We start from the raw sequence: 22,820 nt of genomic DNA, 5'->3' as shown, positions 1-22,820 counted from the left end.
TTATACAGGACATTTTCAGGTACATGTTCTTACACAAAGTGGCATTCATTTTAATATAATTTATAAAGTTTGTTTTCAGTAGGGAACTTCTTATGAGGAATCCTGCATTATCAAGTATAGAAGAAGAATACATTTAAAACAACGATGGATTGATGTTACAAGCTGTGCCTATGTCTACAAGATGTTTCCATCCAGCTGCCTATGACAGACAGCTAAGTTTCAAAAACTGGGATGTGACACCACAAAACCTTTTCACCACACTGGAGTGGGGTGGGGGGACAGAATCTTGAATCCTGCCTACACACATTTTCATGTTCATTAAAGGCTGCTCCCCCCCACCCCAAACTAGTGAAGTTAAAATGTGTAAGATTACAATTCCTATCATGCTCAACCAGTCTCACCAACAGGCCCCAAGTGTGGAAGGAGAAATCATGCCTTCACCTGGCTGTTACAAGAAGTGGCTTTGGCTGATAGCTCAACAAATGGCTCTAAAAGGGCAATGAAAGAACTATGGTTATGCAGTTATTTGCTTTTAGGGCATTCTTCCTCTCCCAGGGAAGAAAGGGGCTGTCAGGGGGCACCACAAAATGGTGTCTTGGTTTCAGAGGCAGATTGCTAGAAGCAGGCCAACTACTGAGAGCATTCCCTGGATATCAGTTTAGTAGCAAGGGGGAGGATGTTGGATGGGTTTTGGGTGTGCCCTACAAGGGCTTCTTATGTTTCAATGACTTCCATATGTGACATCATCCTCTCAGATTGAGCAGGCGGCAAGAAGAATCCCGCCCTCATAGGTACCCAGGTAAGCGAGCTGAATACCTGCGGGCGGGCAATTATTTTTCTGCTTGGAGTTTTGCCGCGATTCTTTCATCCAGGGGAAGATCTGCTTACTAATGGTGGGCGGGGAGCCGTTGGAAGAATTAGGCCCGTTTTTGCCCTTCTTGGCAGAGCCCACGTGGGCGGCGTTGTTAGGCGGGGAGGGAGACGGCAGCGTAGGGGGCGGCGGCGGTTGTTGTTGAGGCGGCTGCTGGTCGCCCAGACCCGGCGGCGGCTGAGGGACCGCCTGGCTTCCCCCGCCGGGCCGCATGCAGCTTCCGCCGAGCTCCGAGCTCTTGTGGGCAGCCGGCGCTCCTCGGATAGGGGCAGCGCCTTGGAGGGAGCAAGCCGACCCGGGGTAGTCAGTCTCCAGAGCGGGCTGGGCGTAGGGCTGAGGCGGGCCTGTGGTGTAGCCGTAGGCGTCCGCTTTGCCGTAGCCGCCGCTGCCGCCGTAGGCCCCGAAAAGCGTCGAGTTGTCGTAGTAGGCGGTTTTCTGCATCTTGGGCTCTGCGGTCGCCAAGGCCTCGGGCGGCGCCTGCTCAAACAACATTGACCGTCACGGCCCTCCCGTCGCTCGGCCTTTGCTTTCTCACGTCTTGGGCTCCGGCCAGTCGCTGCTCGCGGAACACCTGGAGGAGAGAAGGGAGACGAGAAGCCATTTGAGGCCGGACAGCGCACGTGTCTGAAGGCCTGACTGGGCCGCTTCCACATATTTTCCTCAAACATGGTGCGGCTCTGTTTTCGAATTATGCACTATAGGACTCCTGTCACTCTCCCACCCCACCTCGGTTACCTTAATACAGACACCCAGCTACAGGCCAGCAAGCAATGTTGACCCAAACCGTTACTGAAGTCTTAGAATAACTTTATTGTCCCTTTGAATGTCCACTAAAATGAAATTTCGTTACATACAGCTCTCAAAGGGAACTTCTAATGTACATTACGTAAACATAGCTACAAAATACAAAACTATGCATATAATTTTACTGAGGCACATTTGCTATGGTTTTATAAGTCAAGCGAAGGAGAAGTGGAGGTGGTTATCGCCTGGAAATGTTATCCTCATTCAGATACATTAAAGTGTGAGATAAATACAATTCCTGCCATTCCAACTGCATTTTGGCTATTGGAATAGTTCCCAAGGTTTCACAAATAGCACAACTGTCTATGGTCCAGACACGTAATTCCAGAAGAAAGCTATCTTGAGGTCTTTTTAACCCAGGTCTGTACATTGTACAATATTGTACCTCATCACAATGCAGAGAGAACTACAAGCCCCATTGCTTTGGTTTGCAGAGGGCATATTAGCTGGTGATTCTGGAAGTTGCAGTGCAATTTTTCTCCAGGGCACCAATTTGAGAAAGATGGTCTAGACTCTAGAGAATGACTTTGAGCAGTTCCTACACCAGATTTTGTGATGCACCCTACCCACTTGTATGTGATGCACCCTACTCACTTGTATGTGAGGAAGACTTTTAGAGATGGATGAAGAGATACTGCCATGGGAATAGTCAGATAAGAAATGGCATAGCCCACAGCTACAAAGCAGAGCAAAATGCTCTGAAGGGACCCTCACTAGCTTTTCAGACTCTAAAGGAGATGGCAGCAGATAAATACTTTCAGAATTTCAAGATTCTGTTAATTAAGACTTATAATAAAGGCTATGTTATTTCTGATATTTCCTGTCTGGTTTACCTGGCAAGGCTGACACTGCCCAATGCTTTAAGCACAACCTGTCAATGACAAGCATGGGTTCAAACAGTAGAGTCCCGTTAGTTCACTTCTTCCTTAATCATCACAGACCTTCAGTAATCTAGTCTAACATTTGACTTATCTGCCCCTCCACAGCAAGAAAGTCCTTGTCATTTATGGGTGGTTTCTGCTGCTGTGCTCTATACCTGCACGTTCACCCTTGAATACACACGAAGGCAGCCATCCAAGCATTTCACACATTTCATCATTGGCCTCACTTGCCAACTTTCTTTCTCCCTTTTTCCCTTCCAACTAAGCAGATATCTGGCTGTCAGCTATTACTAGATTTCATCCCCATCCTAAAAAAAGTTACATGCCACAAATGGCATTGAAATCAATTGCTTTCTCTTCCAATATGAATACTGAGAATCAGGATATGCAAAGAGTAGTCCTGATTCAGTCAGGGTCTTATACTCTTGCATTCCCATTCACATAGAAGTGTGCCTCTACAAAACCCAGGAAGATAGAAATTTTAACTTAATCAGCCTCAGGCAAGCAAAAAGGCACAAACATTTCCCGACAATGTTTGGGTAATACCTTCTTTTGCCTAAACTGATACTTTCCAGAGGTCTTAATCTAGAATACCTAATGTTAGATTGGGTAATGGATAGGCACACACAGGCTTAATGGTAACAACAGCTCTTTATTAAGTACAACAAATGAGAACAATCCAGCGAAGGTTGAGTCTGACAGCAGCCCTTTTATAAGGAGCTGTCAGACCCGTCGACCAATAGGATTAAACCTCTGTTCCTGCCAGAACAAAGGACCTTGGTGGAAACCACTGTAGTTAGAACAAGTATCTAACACCCCTCCCCTCTTGGATGGAACAATCCTACTTGTTACGTAGTCATGCAGGTAGGCGGGCTTTTGAGTAGCTCTGGCTGACCTGCACAGTTCAGTAGGAAGGGTTTCCTTGGGCAGGTCGGATGGACCTGTTTGCTCCGCAGCTCCACTTGGTGGAAATTCCTGGAAACTTTCATAGGCCGCGGCTGGAGCTTCTAGAGCCAGTTCGCTCAGAGCTCGCTGCGGGCCTGCAACATAACCAGATAAGTTTCCTAGTACCCTCAGTCTTGAGCTGGCTGTGGAAGGAGTGAGTGTTTGCTCCGTTTGGGTAGGGCTTGGGCTAACTCGTGCAGGAGTTACCTCTGGTTATCTAATAGTGGAGTTGGAGAGGCAGCCACGGAGTTGGTCAATATGCCTTCTCCAATTCCTACCATCCTCGAGCTCTAGGAGGTAAGAGCGAGGGCCGGTGATGCCAATCACTGTGGCAAGAATCCAAAGAGTTTCCCCAGTGTAGTTGTGGGTGTATACCGAATCTCCTATGCTAAATGTCTGGATCTTGCTTGTGGAGTCTGGGGGCGATGAGGCAGAATAATTGGGGTGCAGCCAGTTTAAGTGGGACCTTAGCCGGCAACCCATGAGAAGCTCAGAGGGGCTTCTCCGTGTAGTGGCACTGGGTGTGATGTGCTGAATTAGAAAATAGTGGTCAACCCGTGTTTGCCAAACTCCCGGGCCCATCCTAGAGAGGGCCTCTTTTGCAGAGCTCACCATTCTCTCCGCCTAATCATTGGAGGCCGGATGGAATGGCATGCCTGATTCCCTGAGATCTCAAATTGCATGGCCATGAATTGGGGCTCATTGTCAGAGACCAAGACGTCGGGCAGGCCGTGCGTGGAGAAAAGTCTCCGTAGCACCTTGATGACCGCTTCTGCCATAGTGGAGGTCATCAGGACTACCTCTAACCATTTCGAATAGGCGTCCACAACTACGAGAAATGTCTGGCCATGAAGTGGGCCAGCAAAGTCAATGTGCACGCTAGACCATAGTGCTTGAGGTCGCTCCCACTCCTTAGCTGGCGCCTCTGGGGAAGCTGGCTTGGACTCCTGGCACGGTGTGTAGGTAGCCACCCATTCTTCGATCTCCCTGTCCATGTTAGGCTACCACACGTAACTCCTGGCCAAAGACTTCATCCTGACAATTCCAGGATGCCCGACGTGTAAAGCCTCTAATATTGCAATGCGCAGTTTGGGTGGAACAACGACCCATTCCACCCACAGTAAACAGCCACTAACAACCGATAACTCATCACGTTTGGTAAAATACATTTTGAAATCAACCCCAACAAGCCCCTTGGGCTACCCCTTCCACATCCACTTCAAAATTTGCTTGATGGTGGAGTCCTTTGCAGAGTGACGGGCAATGTCACTGGATGAGACAGGCCCAGTCTCAAGGTAGTCAATGAAGAGGACTGGCGTCTTGGGGGTAGGGTCAGTGAGAAGTTCCGGCAGCGGGCAGCGGCTTAACGCATCAGCCTGCCCCAAAGTGGACCCTGATCGGTGGATGAGGCGGTAGGAGTAGGCATCTAAGAAGATGGTCCACCTGGTCATGCGAGGTGACAATGACACTGGGGTAGGTCGGTCCCCAGCCAGTAAGCCCAACAACGGCTTGTGGTCCATAACCAGTTCGAAGTCCCGGCCATATAGATACTCATGGAACCTCTTTACTCTGTTCATTGCAGCCAAAGCTTCACGGTCCAGCTGGCAGTAGTTCTGCTCTGCGGAGGACAAGGTCCTGGAGTAAAATGCAATAGGGGCTTCAGTTCTGTTGGGCATGTGGTGACTGAGGACGGTGCCGACGCCGAACGGGGAAGCGTTGCAGGTCAGCACCAACGGCAGGGTCTGGCTGTATTGTACTAGAAAGGAGTCCGCTGACAGGAGTCGCTTTACCACAGCAAATGTGGCAGCCTCGGCTCTGCCCCAGGACCACTTTGCATTCTTAGCCAGGAGACAGTATAAGGGCTCAGCAACGGTGGCTTTCTGTTTGAGAAAGACGCTGTAGAAATTAAGGAGCCCGAGGAAAGTTTGCAGCTCAGTTTGATTGCAAGGTGTGGGGACCTTTGTCTCTAATTCAAGCCAAAACTGTTCATACACGTTTCAAAAGTTGCGCCTCATTTGCAGCCGATACTAAGATGTCGTTGAAATAGGGGACAACTCCTGGAATTCCCTGCAAAAGCCATTCCATGACGCTTTGGAACAGTCCAGGGGCGATACTAACGCCGAATTGCAGGCGGTGACATTTGAATGCAGCCCTGTGCATCACAGTGGTTTGGGCCTCCGCCATAGCGCCATCTACAGGCAATTGTTGGTATGCCTGCGCCATGTGCAATTTTGCGAAAAATTTTCCGGGGCCTAGTGAATGAAGTAGGTGCTGTACAATGTGTACAGGACAGGCGCTTTGTTGTAGCGCTTTATTTACTGTGCACTTGTAGTCCACGCAGATGCGGACAGACCCATCAGATTTGACAGGTGTCACTATAGGGGTCTCCCAGCATGTGTGATTGACCGGCTCTAGGATTCCTGGCCTATGAGCTTGTCAATTTCCCTGTCAATTTTGGGGCTGAGACCAAAAGGTACTCTCCTGGGTTTTAGCCTTATTGTGACTATGTAACAAGTAGGATTGTTCCATCCAAGAGGGGAGGGGTGTTAGATACTTGTTCTAACTACAGTGGTTTCCATCAAGGTCCTCTGTTCTGGCGGGAACAGAGGTTTAATCCTATTGGTCGAAGGGTCTGTCAGCTCCCTATAAAAGGGCTGCTGTCAGACTCAACCTTCGCTGGATTGTTCTCACTTGTTGTACTTAATAAAGAGTTGTTGTTACCGTTAAGCCTGTGTGTGCCTATCCATTACCCAATCTAACACTGGCGACAAAGGTGGGATTGGAAGGCAACTAGGTGAACCAAAAAGAGCGTAGCAATCCAGCAAGTACATCCAGCCCAGAGCTCAGCATGGCTTCAAGCAGCCATTTTTGAGCGGCAGACTCAAAACGCCCTCAGAACACAAAATGGCCATACACGCCACACCGACTCTGTATGACCCAGAAACCGAGCACTGGGACTCGTACATGCTACGATTTGACTTCTTCCTCGAGGCAAACGACATCATGGCCTTTCTGAAGGCCGCAAGAAGCACAAGTATCTAACACCTAACATGCCCATCCTGTTTGGTATGATAAAACAAGAATTACAATCTCACAGGCATGGAGAATGCCAGTCCTGAAAAGCTAACCTAGACAGAAATATTCCTCACTCCTTTCTCAGGAAGGTATACTTTTGGAGGACATCTTTTTGGAGATTTGATATTGACATTATTTATTGTCAGAGGGGGCAGACTATTAGTGTCAGAATGAGCCTCAAGATTCATCACATTGGGCAATAGGGGAGAGATACTTTTGATATAATTTTTATCAATAAAAATATAAATCTAGAGTGAAATGTATGGCCACTACCTTAAGCAGCCAGCTAGCATTTAATAATAATATTTAATATAGTCTATTTTTACAGTACATTCAAGCTTGGTCTCTTCCTCCCCCCCCCCCCCCCCCCAATCACCCAGATGGCATCATATCTTATCAGTCTGAAATAACAAAGATGAAAATAAGGGCAATAACAGAGGGGAAACAAGTTGCTTCAAATATAGTGATTAATATCACTTTTGGTAGTTTATACAAATCAATCTCCTGGGGAAGTCCAAAAGACACTATTACCCAGGCTCCCCGAAAGACAACCACTGCCTATTATAAACCTCATTTAATTACTTGCTTACTTTAAAAGGTCATAGACTTTTAGCAAAAGAATGGAGAGTTGTTGCCATTTAGTTTGCCTTGTTAAATAAGAATCTGCCATTTAAAAGGAAATGTTGATTTAAACTTTGTCTGCATTTCATCCTACAGTTTCACAATGCAGTCTTATTGCTTTTGTGTGGATTATCTTAATTGTTTTTAGAAAATATAAAGTCTTCTCTACCTTCTTGTACTCAGTATATCTGTATCCTCAGTGTTTGACTGCTATTCTATTTTGGTATAAATATTAACCAACATTTTTGTTGTTGTTGTATTTTCTCTTTCACCCCCTTATCTTGTTTTGTTTTTCCCCCTCACATTGCGCATGCGTGCATTAATAGCCAAGGGTGACATGATGGATTGAACCAGAACTGGAACCTGAAAAACCGGAGAAAAGTCGATCTGTATTGTAAATCCTGACTCTTAGCTTTTTGTTTTGTTTTTCCTGGGAAGAGTTCTAAGAAGTTAAAGTGTAACTGAGGGCATTCAGTAACTTTCATTTGCAATCTAAAGAGAGAGAAAACCCTACGTCAGCTATCTTCTTTTCTGTTTCAGACATATTTCAGCAGATGTTTGTGGTGGGGTAGTTTGACCTAAAAGCTACATAAACTAGAGGAGATTATTTTCAGACTCCTCTTTTCATTGAGAAGCTGTTCTGTAGGTTTATTGCTGAAAATCCCATTTCTGTTTTAAAAAAAAAAAAGAATTGCTCATATACAAAAAAGACACCCCCTACCCCCAATATTCATAATGGTCTGTGCATTGTTATTTCTTTGCTCCCTTCTGAGTATAAACATGGCCTTCAATGCTTGGGCGAAACATTAAGATTTCCTTTCTTAGTGTTTAGGGCTGTCTCCATATCTCATTAGCTCTATATGGGCCAATGACTTGAAATATCAAGGGGGGGGAGAAGAGGGGGGATTATGATTTAGCTTGGCAAGGCCAGACTTTTCATTTCTGTTCATCCACTGGTTGACCCTGGGACCACAAGTCTATCTGAACAGAAGTTATCTAATAGATGTCTTCGGAGAAAATTAGAAAGCAGACTAAGTATATTAATAAATAAACAAATGCATGATAATTGATGCTTGATATCAAATGCACAATGCATTTACACAGAAGTCAAACCCATGAATTTAGTTTTAAGCAAAGTGTTTAAGTCTGAATCTTCTCAAATACATATGCTAAGTATCCTATTTGATAAGAAGAGAAGTAGCATCAAACAATCTAGAAAAAACAGGTAAATACTTTAGAAACGAGACTTATTGTTCCCAATTTAACAGTATTTATAAATAAGCATCGAACAGTTCAATGTTATGCCTTGTTTATTCAGAAGGCCTACTGGGATCAGTGGAATAAATCCATGGCTAAAGTGTAGGGAAGGTTGCACCACAGGGATTATAACTATAAGGTTTCCCATTCCTACTGCTATAAAGTTCTGTTTCTCCAGACGTGGCCCTAATATAGTTTACACATTAGCTCATTAAGTGCTGAACACATATGCCATTGAACCAAAATGCATTTTCCATTGTTTTCACTTTCACCATTCGAAATCACTGAACTTTTGTGTCCCTGAATAAACTCAAAAAGTAGTGTTGTTCAAATTGAAGCAGGTTAGCTTTTTTGTGATCATTTACATTTTTATTTTCAGATAACAAAGTTAGAATCACAGACTACAGGCATTTAAATTGGTTTACATAGAGACCACAAAAAAAGGAGGAGTTATTAATTTTTTTGAAACATTTGTATTTCTGTACTAGTTCCTGGTAAAGATACTGATATCTTTTATTTCACATTACAAAACACTGTTCAGGTATCACTTTGGGACATCATGGTTGTAATTGACATAATACAAAATATTTATACTTAAAATATTTTAAATTTGCTGTATTTCCCCATCTTTGTAATACAAAACATTTTAAATTATAATAGGTTTCACAAGTTCCTTTAATGTATTTTAATTTTGAAAATTATTTAAAATAAATGTAAATAAGCTATAGTGAGAAAATAGGGAAGTATTGTATTGTTAGTGCTTACTTCAAAACACTGAAAATATACACATGCATATACCCTTAAACAGCTAAAATACTGTGAGAATTTTGAAAGGAAAAATGAGATATAAATGCACTAAGTAAATGAAAAACAAACTTCCAGAAATCTTTGGCTTCAAGTTTTATAAACCTACAGTGGCATGAAAGATGATGAAGTGGTGTTCATTTTATGAAATGTTTTATCTTTATTGGAAGATATACTTATTTATAAATGCACATTCCCAAGAATCTAGAGGGGGGAAAAAGAAAGTGGAAAAATATATAAAGTGGGTCCCAAGTAAAAAAGCAGATTGAAATAAAACAAAAATTTACCTAGAGGATGTCCAGGATTTCCTTCCATTGGTGTGTGTATTATTAGCCTTCAAGGCCGCATTTATTCACAAATAATCATTCATAAGCATAAATTCCACCTCTTAGCCTATTACAACCTTACTAGTTCATAGGGGTTTTTGTTTATTCTGGATCAACACATGACTTGGTGCCTCCTGGTTCATTCATTAAAACCAGGTTTTCTCAAACAACACACAAGATCTTCAGAGAGAATATTACAGCAAAGTGAGAACTATCTTTCTTTCTTTCTTTCTTTCTTTCTTTCTTTCTTTCTTTCTTTCTTTCTTTCTTTCTTTCTTTCTTTCTTTCTTTCTTTCTTTCTCTACATACCAACTGCTTGTGAACTCTGCTTGAACCTAAAAAGGAGGCAGAGGGCCATAAATCACATGGACAATGCTCTACTGTTTGGGGGGCTCATCTTTTAGATCTCACACAGACACACACTCAGAGTTGTGAACGCATACATACAGACCTCCCCTCCCCCCTCCTTTCTTTTCTTTCCCTTCTTCTTCCTCACAAGATTTGGCTTTACAAGGCTGGCCTAAGTGGAAAGCGCCTTTTTAATATATTTTTTTGGAAAGCAAGGGGAAAATTTGAGGATACAGCTTTTTAGGTGGGAGGCTGTAGAGAAGTCCTTCTCTATCCAGGACCCTAAGCATCTCCAGAGGTTAACCTTGTCTGAACCGTAGCGCCTTTAGGCCATTCCTTCATCTCCTCAACCTTCTCCATTTCACCCTAGAAACCAAAGGGCACTAAAAGAAGCGCAGCCTCCTCCTCTTCCTCCTCCTCTTCCTCCTCCCTGGCGGACCCCAAAGGTACCACGTGCCACGGGGTGAGGGGGGAGACGAACGACCCCGAGCTATGCCGGGCTCTTGATAACTTCCCGGCGCGCACAAACTGCTTTCGATCCGGTGCCTAGCCAAGGCATTCATACCAACCCAGTTCTCGACCAATGCGTCCCACTGCACTTAATTCTGCTGGGGATCAATATCTAATATGATACCGAATAAATAAAAGGCACTAAGAGAGGCCGGAGGAGTGGTTATTAAGCAGCCGAGTTCTCGCAGCGCATATCAATGCACCTGTCACGGCGGCGTGTAGCAAAATTTATGACTGTTGGCGCTGGGCAGTAAACGCTTCAGTAAGAAATGGAAAGCGGAGAAAGGAGAAGCAGAAGAAGCAGCCACAACAGCTGCGTAGGAGGGGGGGAAGGCCGGCCATAGAAAGAAAGCTTTTCCCCCCTCCCCTCCCGACGCTGCCCGACGCCGCCAAAAGTGCCTGCGAGGCGGAGAATCTGTATATAAAAGGCCGCCGCGACGGTCTGTCTTTCTTTTTTTTTGGCAGTACCCTTGCTTCGGAGGTGAAGAGACTGTTTCGCCCACAGGGAGCCCCGCCGCATATTTTAGCTCGAAAAATGCCATTCCCCCCCCCCCCCCCCCCCCTAGCCAGAGATGATTTTCCAGGTCTTCGGTGGAAGACAGGCCTGCAGCGCCCGCCGGGAAGAAAAAAAAACACCCCGCGTTTCTACCGGGCGAGGAAGGGGTGATGGATGAAAATGGACCGTGACGGCCCGCCACCCCGTATCACTGGGGTTGGAGAAGCCCCGCTAGCCATCCAAAAAATCCGCTTCGCCTTTTCTGTCCCGCGGCCCTCTTCGCCCTCTTACCGCTAAGTTTGCAACGCAAGTGGGGCTGCTAGTAGGGGCTTTTCCAGATCTGATCCGAATTCAGCCTTTGTAAGCTCCCTCGGTCTGGTGTCGGACCTTGGGAGCTTTCTCTCCAGTCCACCCCCTCCCCCAAACGGGGAGACGGGGCTTGCTGGACCAGTACCGAGGCGACCCAGTTCTTTGAGCGTCCGGTCCGATCAGGATGAAGGTTTAGAATGGCGGCAGAAAGTACATTTTGTGGGCTTGACAGGGATCATTGGGATATGGGTCCATTAAAGACTTTTCCCATTCCTTAAAAAAAAAAAAGAATAAATAATGATCTACTAAAGCCTGGGATGGATATAAATGTTACTGAGGGCGGAGGATAACGTTTATGGTAGCAATAACCTTTTATCTGTGCGCTCCAAGTGCATTTTTAAGGCAGTTGTAGATCAACCTTTTTATGAATAGTCAGGTACTTTACATTACATTATGTGTATTAAAGCTCCAGAGGGAGCCACGGGGAGAGAGAGAGAGAGAATGTTTTTTTTTTCTTTTCTTTTCCGACCTCTTCCATTGGAAACAACATTTATCGGTAATAACCCACGTGGAGGAGAGAGGCAATGTGCACAGAACCATTGGAGTTTTTTTAAAAAAAAATTTTTTTTTTGCAGACAAACTCACCCCTTTCACGTTTTTTCTTGAATTTTATCTGCAAAGCTGTGGGGACGGTCTTGTGGTTCCCTCGGATAAAACAATGAGATGCACCTGGAACAAAGGGGCACATTCAGTGGATGCATTTTTATCTCGCCCCCCCCCTCCCCACCCGCAGTTCTGAACCACTGACTTCATAAATAATGTATCCGTGAGGCAGAGCTATTTCTCTCACAGGGCTCTAATACAATGGCTCTTATTTTATTTTATTTTTTGCCAAAAGCTCTTTATTCTTAGAGTCACAGGCCTGGAACAGCAGCCTCTTTTGATTTACTCTCTATCAGGAGTATAGATCTGAATTCGGTTACTTTTAAAGGCAATTCATATTTGCCAACTATTATTGTCCAACCCTCGAATAATTTTATTGTATCCGGTATACATGAAGGAACATCACCTCCTAATATTTAACCATTTAAGGACATAAGTAATTGCAAAAGCATGCTAGGATATCAATTGTGGCTATCTCTCTCCCTCTCTCTCTTTCTCTCTTTCTCTCTGTCTCACACACACACCATATTTAAGTTGAACATTTGCAATGAGGAAGAGCCTTTCTTGCTTTTGTTTGTCTTTGTGTAGGAGTGTTTAAAGAAATACTGAAGTTAGACTACTCGGGTAATAACTTTTTTCTGAACCGAGAAAGAAGGCGGAGGGAGTTGATTGTACATAACCTTGTGCCCAGCGATAGGCCCATGTTTCCGGCGGTTTAAGGAGAAAGGAGACTCCATGCATACTATTGCACCCAAAAGACCTAATCCGTTGCAAAACCCACACACTTAATTCAGTGTCTTCTAGTTTAAATGTCTCAAGGCTGGCTAGAGTTTATTGCCTCTCCTCTCCCCAGAAAAGTCCAACCGTCGGACTGACTCCCCAACCAGTCTTTTAGCTCACCCTTGTTCAGATTTCACACCAAGGGCGTGCTGGGCAGAGCTTAGGCAGGCGTTTGCTTTGTTTTAATCGAAGACAATATCAATTTTAAACCTCACCCCCCCCCGTGCACCTAAAACCATTCCCACGCTGTGCGTATAGCCGCCTGTACCCCTAACTCTGCTCCCCCAACTTGGAGGACATTAATAGAACTACTGCGGGGCGGGAGTGGGGGGGAGGCTCCCCCACAATGAAGCCTCAGTCATTAGAAAGAGACCGTTTCACCAGCCTAAGCCTTTGAAATGACCTTTGGCTGGAATAGCAATAACTCACCGCTCAATCAAGAACCCAGCTTCGGGAACCCCCTCCAAGACCGGCCTCGAAGCCAGCTCCCAACTTCTTCTCTTAGCCTGAGCCAAAGGCAGCTGGGAGGCAGCCGCCTTCTTTCTCGCTCTCCAGCCACTTTCAATTTATGGGATTTCGGGAAAGCGGAGCTGACTGGCCGCCCCTCCCGATGCTGCAACCTGGATCCCAGGTCCTCCAAGGCCTGGCCTGGCCTTGCCCAGCCGGTATTTTACAGCATATATTCACGTGGAGGTGGGTGGGTGGGCCACTTTTAGGGCTTTTATTTATTTTTCTCCTTTCTCCCTTCCCCACCCAAAACACCCCGGAATTCCTTAGAAATAGCTTTTGCGTACAGTAGCAGAGTAAGGCTTAATTGGGGGGGGGGGGGGAGAGAGAAAACCAAGTGGCGGCGGTAAAGGGAGGGCACCCTATAGAAGAGTGTGTGGCGGAAGGGTCATTATTTGCCAAAGCTGGCGGTTGATTAACGTGGTAAGTTTTTCCTTTTGTGCCTAATTAATTATAGACTTCTGAATCCTTCTGCAGAAGCAAACGCGACCCGGCAGGGGGGAAAAGCTGCTTGGAAATGTGGCTTTTTCCCCAGATCGTGAGAAAGAAGCGGAGTCATCTGCAGCCTTTTTACTCCGACCGTTTCGAGCTGGCTGGGGAGCGGCCCCATCTTGGAACAGGAAAGGAAGCTCCGTCCGGCTGTCCTGGCTCCTCCAATCCTGCGCTCTTTCCTCCTGCACCTCCTCCTGCTGCTGCTGCCGCTGCCGCGCATCCCAATTGGAAGCCCTCAACCTGTGCTCTTTCCCCAGTTCAGGATCTGTGCTGAGATCGCAGCAGGGCCGGCCTCGGATGTGGTTGCAGGCCCACGGGAAGGAAGGAAGGAAAGAAGGAAGGAAGGAAGGAAGGAAGGAAGGAAGGAAGGAAGGAAGGAAGGAAATAGATGATTGAAATTTTAGGTGAAGTTCCCTGCCAGAGGGTTCCCTGTCGCGTAACAAAATGAAATGCCACTTTCCTTAATTGGATTCAGATGACTAACTTGTCAGGCCCGCGGCTTGAAGGCCTGAGAGCTAACGGGAAAGGAAGAGGGCGGCGGGGTGTGTGCGTGGAAATTCGGGCTGCTGGATTTTCCCAACCAGACCGGTCTGAAACAGCAACGCAAACCCATCATATTTTTAACGCTTTTCTATTGCTTGGCAGCATTGTAAATGATGTCGCTAATATGTATATAAAACGAAGGAGAGCTGGTTATCCGTATCTTGAAGTCCGGGCAAACTTTAGATTCCTCGCCAAAAAAAACGTTATTTACTTCCCTATTGAATTTCGTCGGGTTTGACCTCCGGGGTAAATATGCCTAGGACCAAAACTTCTTGTGACTTGGCCATAACTTTTAAGATCAGTTCCAACGAAAATCCAATCCGGCTTCAACAGCGTCGCTATAAGGGACGGAAGAAGTCAGTTCTATTGTAACCTATATTCAGTCCAAGCAAAGATCTTTAAATCTGGCAAGCTTTAATGTCCCTTAGTGTAAAAAGATTCGTTCAGGGAGTAGAAGCAAAAACGGCTAACACTTTATATACATTTTTTTTGGCGAATGGTTTAATTATTAACCATATTCCAGCAGAAAAGGAGGGGACGGGCCCCTGTTTTGTCATCCTAAGGAAACCTTGTTAGCGAGTCCCATTGAGATCAGCGGGGCTTGTCCGCAAAAGAGCAGGCTGCCCAGCTCATAAGAATAGAAGGGAACAGGTAGCTTTCACCGTCCTAGATTGTGACTGCTCTGTTGAAACGCTCAAAAGACACGAACTTTTCAACCGCTGGTATCTTACACATCCGTAAAAATAGGGTGGAATAATGACAACCTGCTTCATCAGCGTGTGGTTTATTGGGGGTGGGGGGAGGGGAGAAAACGAAAGAAACCTGACAGAATAAACCAAAAAGGCAAAGTAAGGGGAAGTCACTGCTTTTTAGAAAGAGTCAGTCCAGAGGCAGTGGCATCATTTTCACCCCGGGGGTTTTCAAATATAACTGCATAACCTGATCTTGGGATCCTGTGAACCCCACTATCCCGAAGCAAAAAAAGCTCTGTCTTTTTTCCTTCTCCCCTTTTTTCGGTTAAGAGAAATCCTGGTGGTCGTCGCCCCCCCCCCCGAAAAAAAATTACCCAACCCCCAAGTTATTTTGGAGGAAAATGGCCATTTAGAAAAGCGTTGAGTGTCCAACAAAGGCTCCAGTCCCAGCTTAAATGAGGTGCCCCGACAGACGACAGACGTTGGGACATTCTGCAGTTCTTTGCAGAACGAATTCATGCCCATGAAAACGCATGCAATGCAATTGCTTACCTGGAACCTTGTTTATCCTAAAGCTGTCCTTCTAGGTCAAAATCTGGAGGTTGGCCGTTTTGAGAATATATCCTTCCTCCTTTGTTCTGGAGACAATACGCTCCTAAACCTGATCTTGCGGATTTGCCCAGGCATTTCCATAGACCAGTATTCCCGGTAGAATAAAAACAACTGTTGGAGCTCCAATAAAAGAGAGCGAATGGACCCTGGTTTTGCTGGCTTTCATAACAGCAATTATATACTTTTCAAACAAAAAATCATTCAGGAACAAGCCCACAAAATAAATTAAAAAACCATGCCAGTTTAAGGTTTTCTTTTGTTCGTAAATAATAAGCGATGGGGCTTATTATATGAATATGAATGAATATCTATATCTATATCTATTCAATATATATTCAATCACTGGAGGAAGCCTCGTATAATAAAAAATACAGGCGCTGCCTTAAAATACGAGCATATTTGTTCACGTGATCCTGAGAGTGGCGATGGTGTTGATTAAGGCTGAAACTTCCAACCGGTTTGTCCTCAGTGATCCAGCCCCGAGATCCTTCAGATGGGGGTCTGTGCCATACAGACGGGTTGAGCCCACTGGGTCAAAGGCTCCCCCAGACCTTCCGACAGAGAAAAGGTCTCTTCAGAAAATCTGGCACTTCCGCGGCAGTGTCCTTTAACTATCCAGTGCCAAGGGGCATCGCAGCATGGACTTCAAGGTTTCTTTGTAAATCCTGATAACATCTGGGTGGTGCGATCCTTCTTAGTCAAGTCTTTCTCCGGCTAAGTGATGCGAGGGTGGGCAGACTTTGTTGTCTTTTGGTGATAAATTAAGCTACCAAAGTTAACCTAGTTAAAGTACCTATATAGGACTAAATCATCTTCCTAATCATCACCACCACCACTACCATTGCCATCATCTGTGAGCAGAAAGGCAGGGGGTGGGGGCTCATATAAATGGTACAAGAGGGGCTTCTCCCTCTTGGCTCGACTTAACTTCTGTCTCAAAGCTTCAGGGTGGTAGGGAGATGTTTGCATTGGGTGCTGATCCAGGAAGCCCGGCTTGGCAACACTGGATTCCTAGCCATTCTCTGTTCGATCTGCTGTATGGTTGCAAGTCTGCCTCAATCCGGCAGAATGGAATCATCCGACTGTTTGCATGCCAGGGTGAAGTGAGACTCCGAGACAAATATAGAGAAAGTTGGGTTTGGCCAGTCAGCACTGAGATTAAAAAAACCACAGTGTTGGCGCTTTCACTATGCATCTATCTATCTCCTTCCTTCCTTCCTTCCTTCCTTCCTTCCTTCCTTCCTTCCTTCCTTCCTTCCTTCCTTCCTTCCTTCCTTCCTTCCTTCCTTCCTTCCTTCCTCTCCCTGTCTGGTAACGCTTGATGATTTGCCTGTACACAAAGCCGGTTTGGCCAAAACAATAGTTTTTGTTGTTGTTTCTACAAAGGATATCACAACACCTACTATTCGTCCCAGCGAAAGGAACGCATCTCTTGTGTTGTCTCTCACTACTCCAAAGTTTAACTTTGAAGTTGTGGAAGTGCCCAGTTTAATCCAGGATATGCTAAGATTTCTTTACCATTCAAAATCTGACAATTGGACAGACATTTATGTATGCATATTTCATTTCAGTTATCTACACCGTTCTGCTTTCTAAGGGTTGAGCGACTGAGACTAAGGCTGGAGTCCAGACATCAAGGTCTAGAGGAAACTTTTATTCAAGCATTGATCACCTCAGGGAGCACAATCCAGTCAAATGTAGCTCTTGGAAAGTGGCTTTAGGGATATATCCAGGGGAGTCAGTCACCCCTTTTGATGTGAGGCTTACTTCCCATAAAGTGGCTTCATAGAATTTTATCCCAATAATCTTAATAGGAAGCTAAGCACAGGAACCAGACTGGAAAGCTGTGAGCCTGGGCATCCCCTTTATAATCTATTAACCTGCCAAAGAACCTTCCAGTATCGGAAATGGAAGGACTCCTCTAACATTTAACACTTGCGGAAGAGGGAAGTGATGCATTTTCTTCTCGCATTTTCCCCATTAGGTAGAGCAAAGCCTGAAACACCCATCACCAATCAAAGGGGGAAAAAGACAAAAGAAGAAATTTTAAAAAAAACAACTTGCAAAGATCATTGCGGGAGGGGAGGGAAGTAGTAATAAAAGAAATCGCACATGCGGGGGCCCCTATAAATTGTGTTTCAGGCAAACAAATGAGGAGCAAACGAAAGTAAAGCTGCGGATCCTACAAGCCAAGTGTGAAACTGGTCGAGTGAGGGGAAATCCAGTTGGTCGAGATGTGGCTGGAGAAAAGGATCTAAGGCTTTTCCCTTCTAAGCATCTGTTCATAGGGCAATAAAATGGAAAGATTTACAATCCTTGCAGGGCCTTCTCTGCCTCTCCCTCTCCGTCTGTCTTTTACCCCACCCCTCCATCGTTTGCACGCAGACACACACACACACACACACACAAATATATACACACATGCACGAGCACCCTTCCAGGAATTACTTACGATGATTTATAACAACAAACACGGCAATTGTCAAACTGATAAAATATTCTGGGCGATATGCAGGAATCAGCGTTATCATTAAAGGGACTTCTCCATTTAGGTTCTGAGTTTCTTTCTTCCCTCTCCCTCTTTCCCTCCCACCCTCCCTCTCTCTCCCTCTCTCTTCCCTCCCTCCCTCCCTTCCTCTTGTAATTTTTGGCCTCTCACTGGGACCAACAGAGAGAATAGGCAACCTGCATGTGTGTGCATTCAGATTCTGAAAGAGCAAATATGTTTCTTAGTCACTAACCCAAAGAAAAATCATTTGTCATATCTGAATAATTGAATTAATGTGTTATTGTTTGAATGTATAATTCATAACACAGGAAACTCCGTCTATGTCCTGACACACAACGGAAGTCATAAAAAAGCAACAATCTGAAGAGAAGACAAGAGAAAGGGAGCCTTAATAAAGACTATGCTGTTTACAAAAGAGAGAGAGAGAGAGAGAGATCTCCAAACAGGCAGAAATTTCATCGCTTTGTTCCATACCTATCACAATCAATGTGGGAGCCTCCTTAGTTATAGATCTGACTACTGGCAAACCCGCCCCTTCCACACACAAAAATTTATAGCTATATTACTCAAGCCTTTAACAGTCCCATTTTTTTAAAAAAAAGTTATTTCAATCACAAAGCCACGTGTTTGTTCGTTTGCTTGCTTGTTTACAATAGAGCATCTTTCACAAAAGGAATCAAAGGCTGCACTCCCTCCAGTGGGAATATTCCCCCTTTTAGATCTTGGTTCCTCTAGATCCTTCCGGGTTAGCCATCCTCCTCCCGGCACAAGGAGCCCTAAAACCGAAGTATCCGAAACCACCCGGGCTCTTCCGTGGACTGGATGGAACCACGCCGGCAGCCTCGCGAGGTGGTGGTGGTGCAGAAGTACCTTCAGAATTCATTATCTCTTAGTTAAAGTCTGCCTGGGGTAAAATTTCGCCTCGATTTTATAGCCTTCTATTATTATGACGCAAAGCAAAATTTACGACCTTTGCTTGAAAAGAAGTTCAGGCCCTTTCTCACCGCTTCAGAATGGGTAGCAGATGCCCTGACAGCTAATATTGTTTCCCCAGCAAGAGAGAAACGACCAGTATTTCTTTACCCCTATTTCTCTCCTCGGCAGCCTTTGGCCAAAACCGTCCCTTTCCTCTCTCCCCCACCGCGGTCCCCAGAAGGCTCCCGTTTCTTAATCTCACATCATCAAGAGTCAAACACATTGGGGCGTCTCTCGCCCCCCAACAGGCACTCACTCACACGCCCGGCCCGCCGAGAACCGCGTCGGGCTAGGGCAGGGTTACAAATCAGGAAAAGAAGGCCCCCTATTTGTCAAGCATTTTGACAGCTAAGTTCATTAAGGATTTCGAAATATAAAAGAAAAGAAAGAAAATGTGTACATACCAAGCTCCGCTTTCTTTCTTTCTTTTATTAGTGGCAAATGTACATATATATTTAGTTTTGTGTTGTTTTGTTTTCCCCCCTTCGGCTTTAGCCAAAGAGCCTAGGTGTGCATGGAAAGAGCCCGCGCCCCTTTGTATATTATATTCTTGGGATCTCTTCAGTTTTCAAGTCTGATAGAGTCCTTTGCTTGGCAGATTAATGACGACTCCGCGTTTCTTAAGGGACGCGCTGAATTAATTATTTCGCCCATCACGTGGTCGGGACTTGGAGAAAAATCTATTCTTATCATCTTCCTTCGCACTTCAAGAAGCTGTCTGTCTGCCGCGGCTCTTCCAGAGCAAGATGATTTGGGTCTACATCGTTATATTTAACCTTCTCCTCCTCCTCCTCCTCCTCCGCCAACCCTCCCCCCTCTTCATTACACACGCGCGCGCGCTAATACACACACACACACACACACACACACCACCACCACCACCACCACCACCAGGGAGAAGGTTTGGAGAACATAGCTGCGGCGAGCAGCGCCAGGCTTCTCATTTATTGTAAGGGTGGAGGGAGGCTTGTTCTCGGCGCTGCCTTCCAACATCTCCGTCTCTTGGAAAGATGCTCAGGGCATCGGGAGAGACGCAGCAGCAGCCGAAGGCACTGGGAAAAGCCTTGCTCTGGGTGGCGATGGTTGTTGAGGGCAGGGAGGCCTCTCCCCACCCCCGAGACTGCGCCTTCACCCACTCCCGAATGAAAGGGAGGTCAGACCACGATCCCCACCCACCCCGCCGCTGGCTAGATCTTTGGGGTTTGGCCTCCAGCCTTGGCACTCTTCGGGAGAAGATAAGCCAACGTGTGCTGGGCGGGCGAGGGAGGGCTTGGCTGGTGGAATCAAAATATCTCCGTTATAAATACTGTAGCGCCATCGACTTCGTGGAAAGAGAAATGTTTTACTACGGGCTGTCAGGGTTGTTTTATGGTGGAAGGGAAGGAGGGGCTCTCCGACAGAAGCAGCTCCAGGAACTTTGCAGTCCTTATTACTACCTCGGTCCCCCGGTTCCTGACGTTGGCCGCCGGAAGGTCTGGCTTGCCCTTCTGTCTTCTCCCCTCCCCCCCTCCCCCGGGCGCCCTCCAGATGGGCTGGTTGCGACGCCCATCAGCCACATGTCCAAAGGGCAGATAAGAGGGCGATTTCGAACAGCTGAAGAAAGCCACGCAGGCTTTCCCGTTGACTGACCTTCCTTCCTTCCTTCCTTCTTTCCTTTCTTTCTTTCTTTCTTTCTTTCTTTCTTTCTTTCTTTCTTTCTTTCTTTCCTTCTTTCCTTCCTTCCTTCCTTCCTTCCTTCCTTCCTTCCTTCCTTCCTTCCTTCCTTCCCTCCCTCCCTTCCTTTGCAGGAAGGAAAGCAGCAGCAGCAATCTGGCCTCAACTGCTTGGGGGGTAAGGGGCTCCTCCAGATCCGGCTTGCCAAAAATGGAAGGAGCCACGACAGAAGCCCAAATGCAATTGAAGTGTCATTAACATTACATTAAGTACATTTACTTCCCATGATTACTTCCCATGCATATACTAATTTTCCCTTTGGGTCTCATTAACAATTACAACTTGGGAGAAAATTAGCAGAGACTCTATGAGCTGCGTCTAAATTTAGAAAGGGATATGGGCCTGTAGCCTTAGGTTGGGGGCTCTTGCAAAAAAAAAAAAAAGGCCCGAGTACAAAAGGCCATTGGCCATTCTGGGGTTCAACTTTCTTACTATGCCCTCACCACAGCCTTAGGTCACAAACAAGCAAGAATGGTCTCCATTATAGCCCGAATGGACCTCTCCAGTCAAAGGATACAAACACTTCATTTGGCCCCTGGCAATCGGATTTGAACTCCTTCTACAGGAATGTGGATTCTTGTCCAAGGTAACCTTCCTTAGAAAGGTAAAGGTGGAAAATAAAGAAATAAAACAGCAAGGGAGGAGCAATTTCACCCAAATTTAAATTCTATGCTTCTTTTATCCTCAACTTTTATCCTTCTTCTAGATTTAAATAGCCCAAATGTACAGATAAGAGACTTCTGACCTTGGCAATGTTTTTTGATCCAGAAATAAATTTCATTCAAATTTTTGCCTTCTCTTGGATAAGCATTTAGGAACATGCACACCCTCTGCAAAACTCTAGTGAGTAAATTTGGGGTGGGGGTGGGGGGAGAGGAAGAGAAGAAGAGTGATTTGGAGTTGAAATTATTTACTGAAACGAAGCCACCACTATTTTTTCTCTAGCTTGATTTTTTGCCCTGAAGAAACGGAAGGAGGGTCTGACATGCGACTTGACTAGGTGCAGCAAGTCGACTTTTAACCTCAACAAGGAGAACTGATTAATTGTGTGGTGCTGGATTGGAGAAGTTGGAATATATTGGGAAATGAATAGGCTAATGTTCACCTTCAGACTCCAGCTGCAATATTAGTCATTTTAAATTGTACTGCAGTGGTTTACTTTATTCATACTACTATCCCAGCCAAAGCATCTAACATCCTTTAGAAAGGGGGGAGATTATGGGTAAGTTTATGATTCATAGCATCCTACTCTTCATCCCTCTAGCCTTGATTCAAATAGACATTTCCCCAAATTCAATGTTGTTGTTTTAACATGGGTTGGTATACGCATATGCAGACATAGACCAGCAGCAGCAGATGGAAGCCATAATATAAACTGTATATGAAACTTCCCTCAGATTCTAATGCAGATGTTCTAAACACTTCTAAAAGGAGTTGGGACCAAATCACAACTTTCTCTGGAAAGGAAAACCCATTGGATTAAGAAGCGCCTGTGAAGTAACAGTTTCGGGATCAGGATACAGGACAAGTATTATACATACACAAAATGCCATTAAAAGGTCGCTGGGTTTTTCTTTCTTTCTAAAAGTAAATAATACTAGTGAAAGTAAATAACATTGCAGGGTATTTTAAAGCACCCTGAAAACTTCCCAGTTGTACAATGGAAATAACTTTGGCTAAATGAGTAGTTTCAACTAAACCAAGAAATATTTCAAAGTATGTTCTCTTTTTTCCCTCCTGATATAGGGAACTCTTGATCCTGCAATATCTGCTGGTGACTTCGCTCCACTGAATGGAGTGATTTACAACGTGATCCTAGGCATGTTTACTCAGAAGGAAGCGGCTTTAGGTTCGGTAGAATTTATTCCCAGGCAAGCAGGAAGGAGACTGCAGCCTCAAATTCAGCTGTAATCTCAAGTATGTTTATTTAGAAGCAGCTGGTCCTGGAATCAGACTTATTTCTAAGTAGCTATGCATAGAACTGAAACGTGGAGTGCAGTTCCATGCAGAACAGTTTGAGATTCCGCAGGCTGAAACCGAACCCTGTAAGGGAGAGTGTGTAAAGATGGAGACTTTTACATATTATT

At 45.3% G+C, this 22,820-nt stretch overlaps 1 protein-coding gene across 2 annotated transcripts in view; it reads right to left on the bottom strand.

Annotated features, from left to right (window-relative positions):
* Positions 1-22,820, bottom strand: part of HOXD3 (homeobox D3) — a 61,993-nt gene that overhangs the window by 5,295 nt on the left and 33,878 nt on the right. For both annotated transcript variants that reach the window (XM_081951285.1, XM_081951286.1), the window contains exons 3-4: positions 11,893-11,976; positions 817-1,442 (exon numbers count right to left, since the gene is read on the bottom strand). In XM_081951285.1, the coding sequence (XP_081807411.1) occupies positions 817-1,363 (547 nt within the window). In that variant the 5' untranslated portion in view covers positions 1,364-1,442; positions 11,893-11,976. The remainder of the gene's footprint in view (positions 1-816; positions 1,443-11,892; positions 11,977-22,820) is intronic.

The sequence above is a fragment of the Natrix helvetica genome (genome assembly GCF_964273705.1).
Source record: "Natrix helvetica genome assembly, chromosome: 1".
NCBI classification, from domain to species: Eukaryota; Metazoa; Chordata; class Lepidosauria; order Squamata; family Natricidae; genus Natrix; species Natrix helvetica.
The sequence above is the reverse complement of the archived record's forward strand: the minus strand, read 5'-3'. Positions and strand labels throughout refer to the sequence as shown.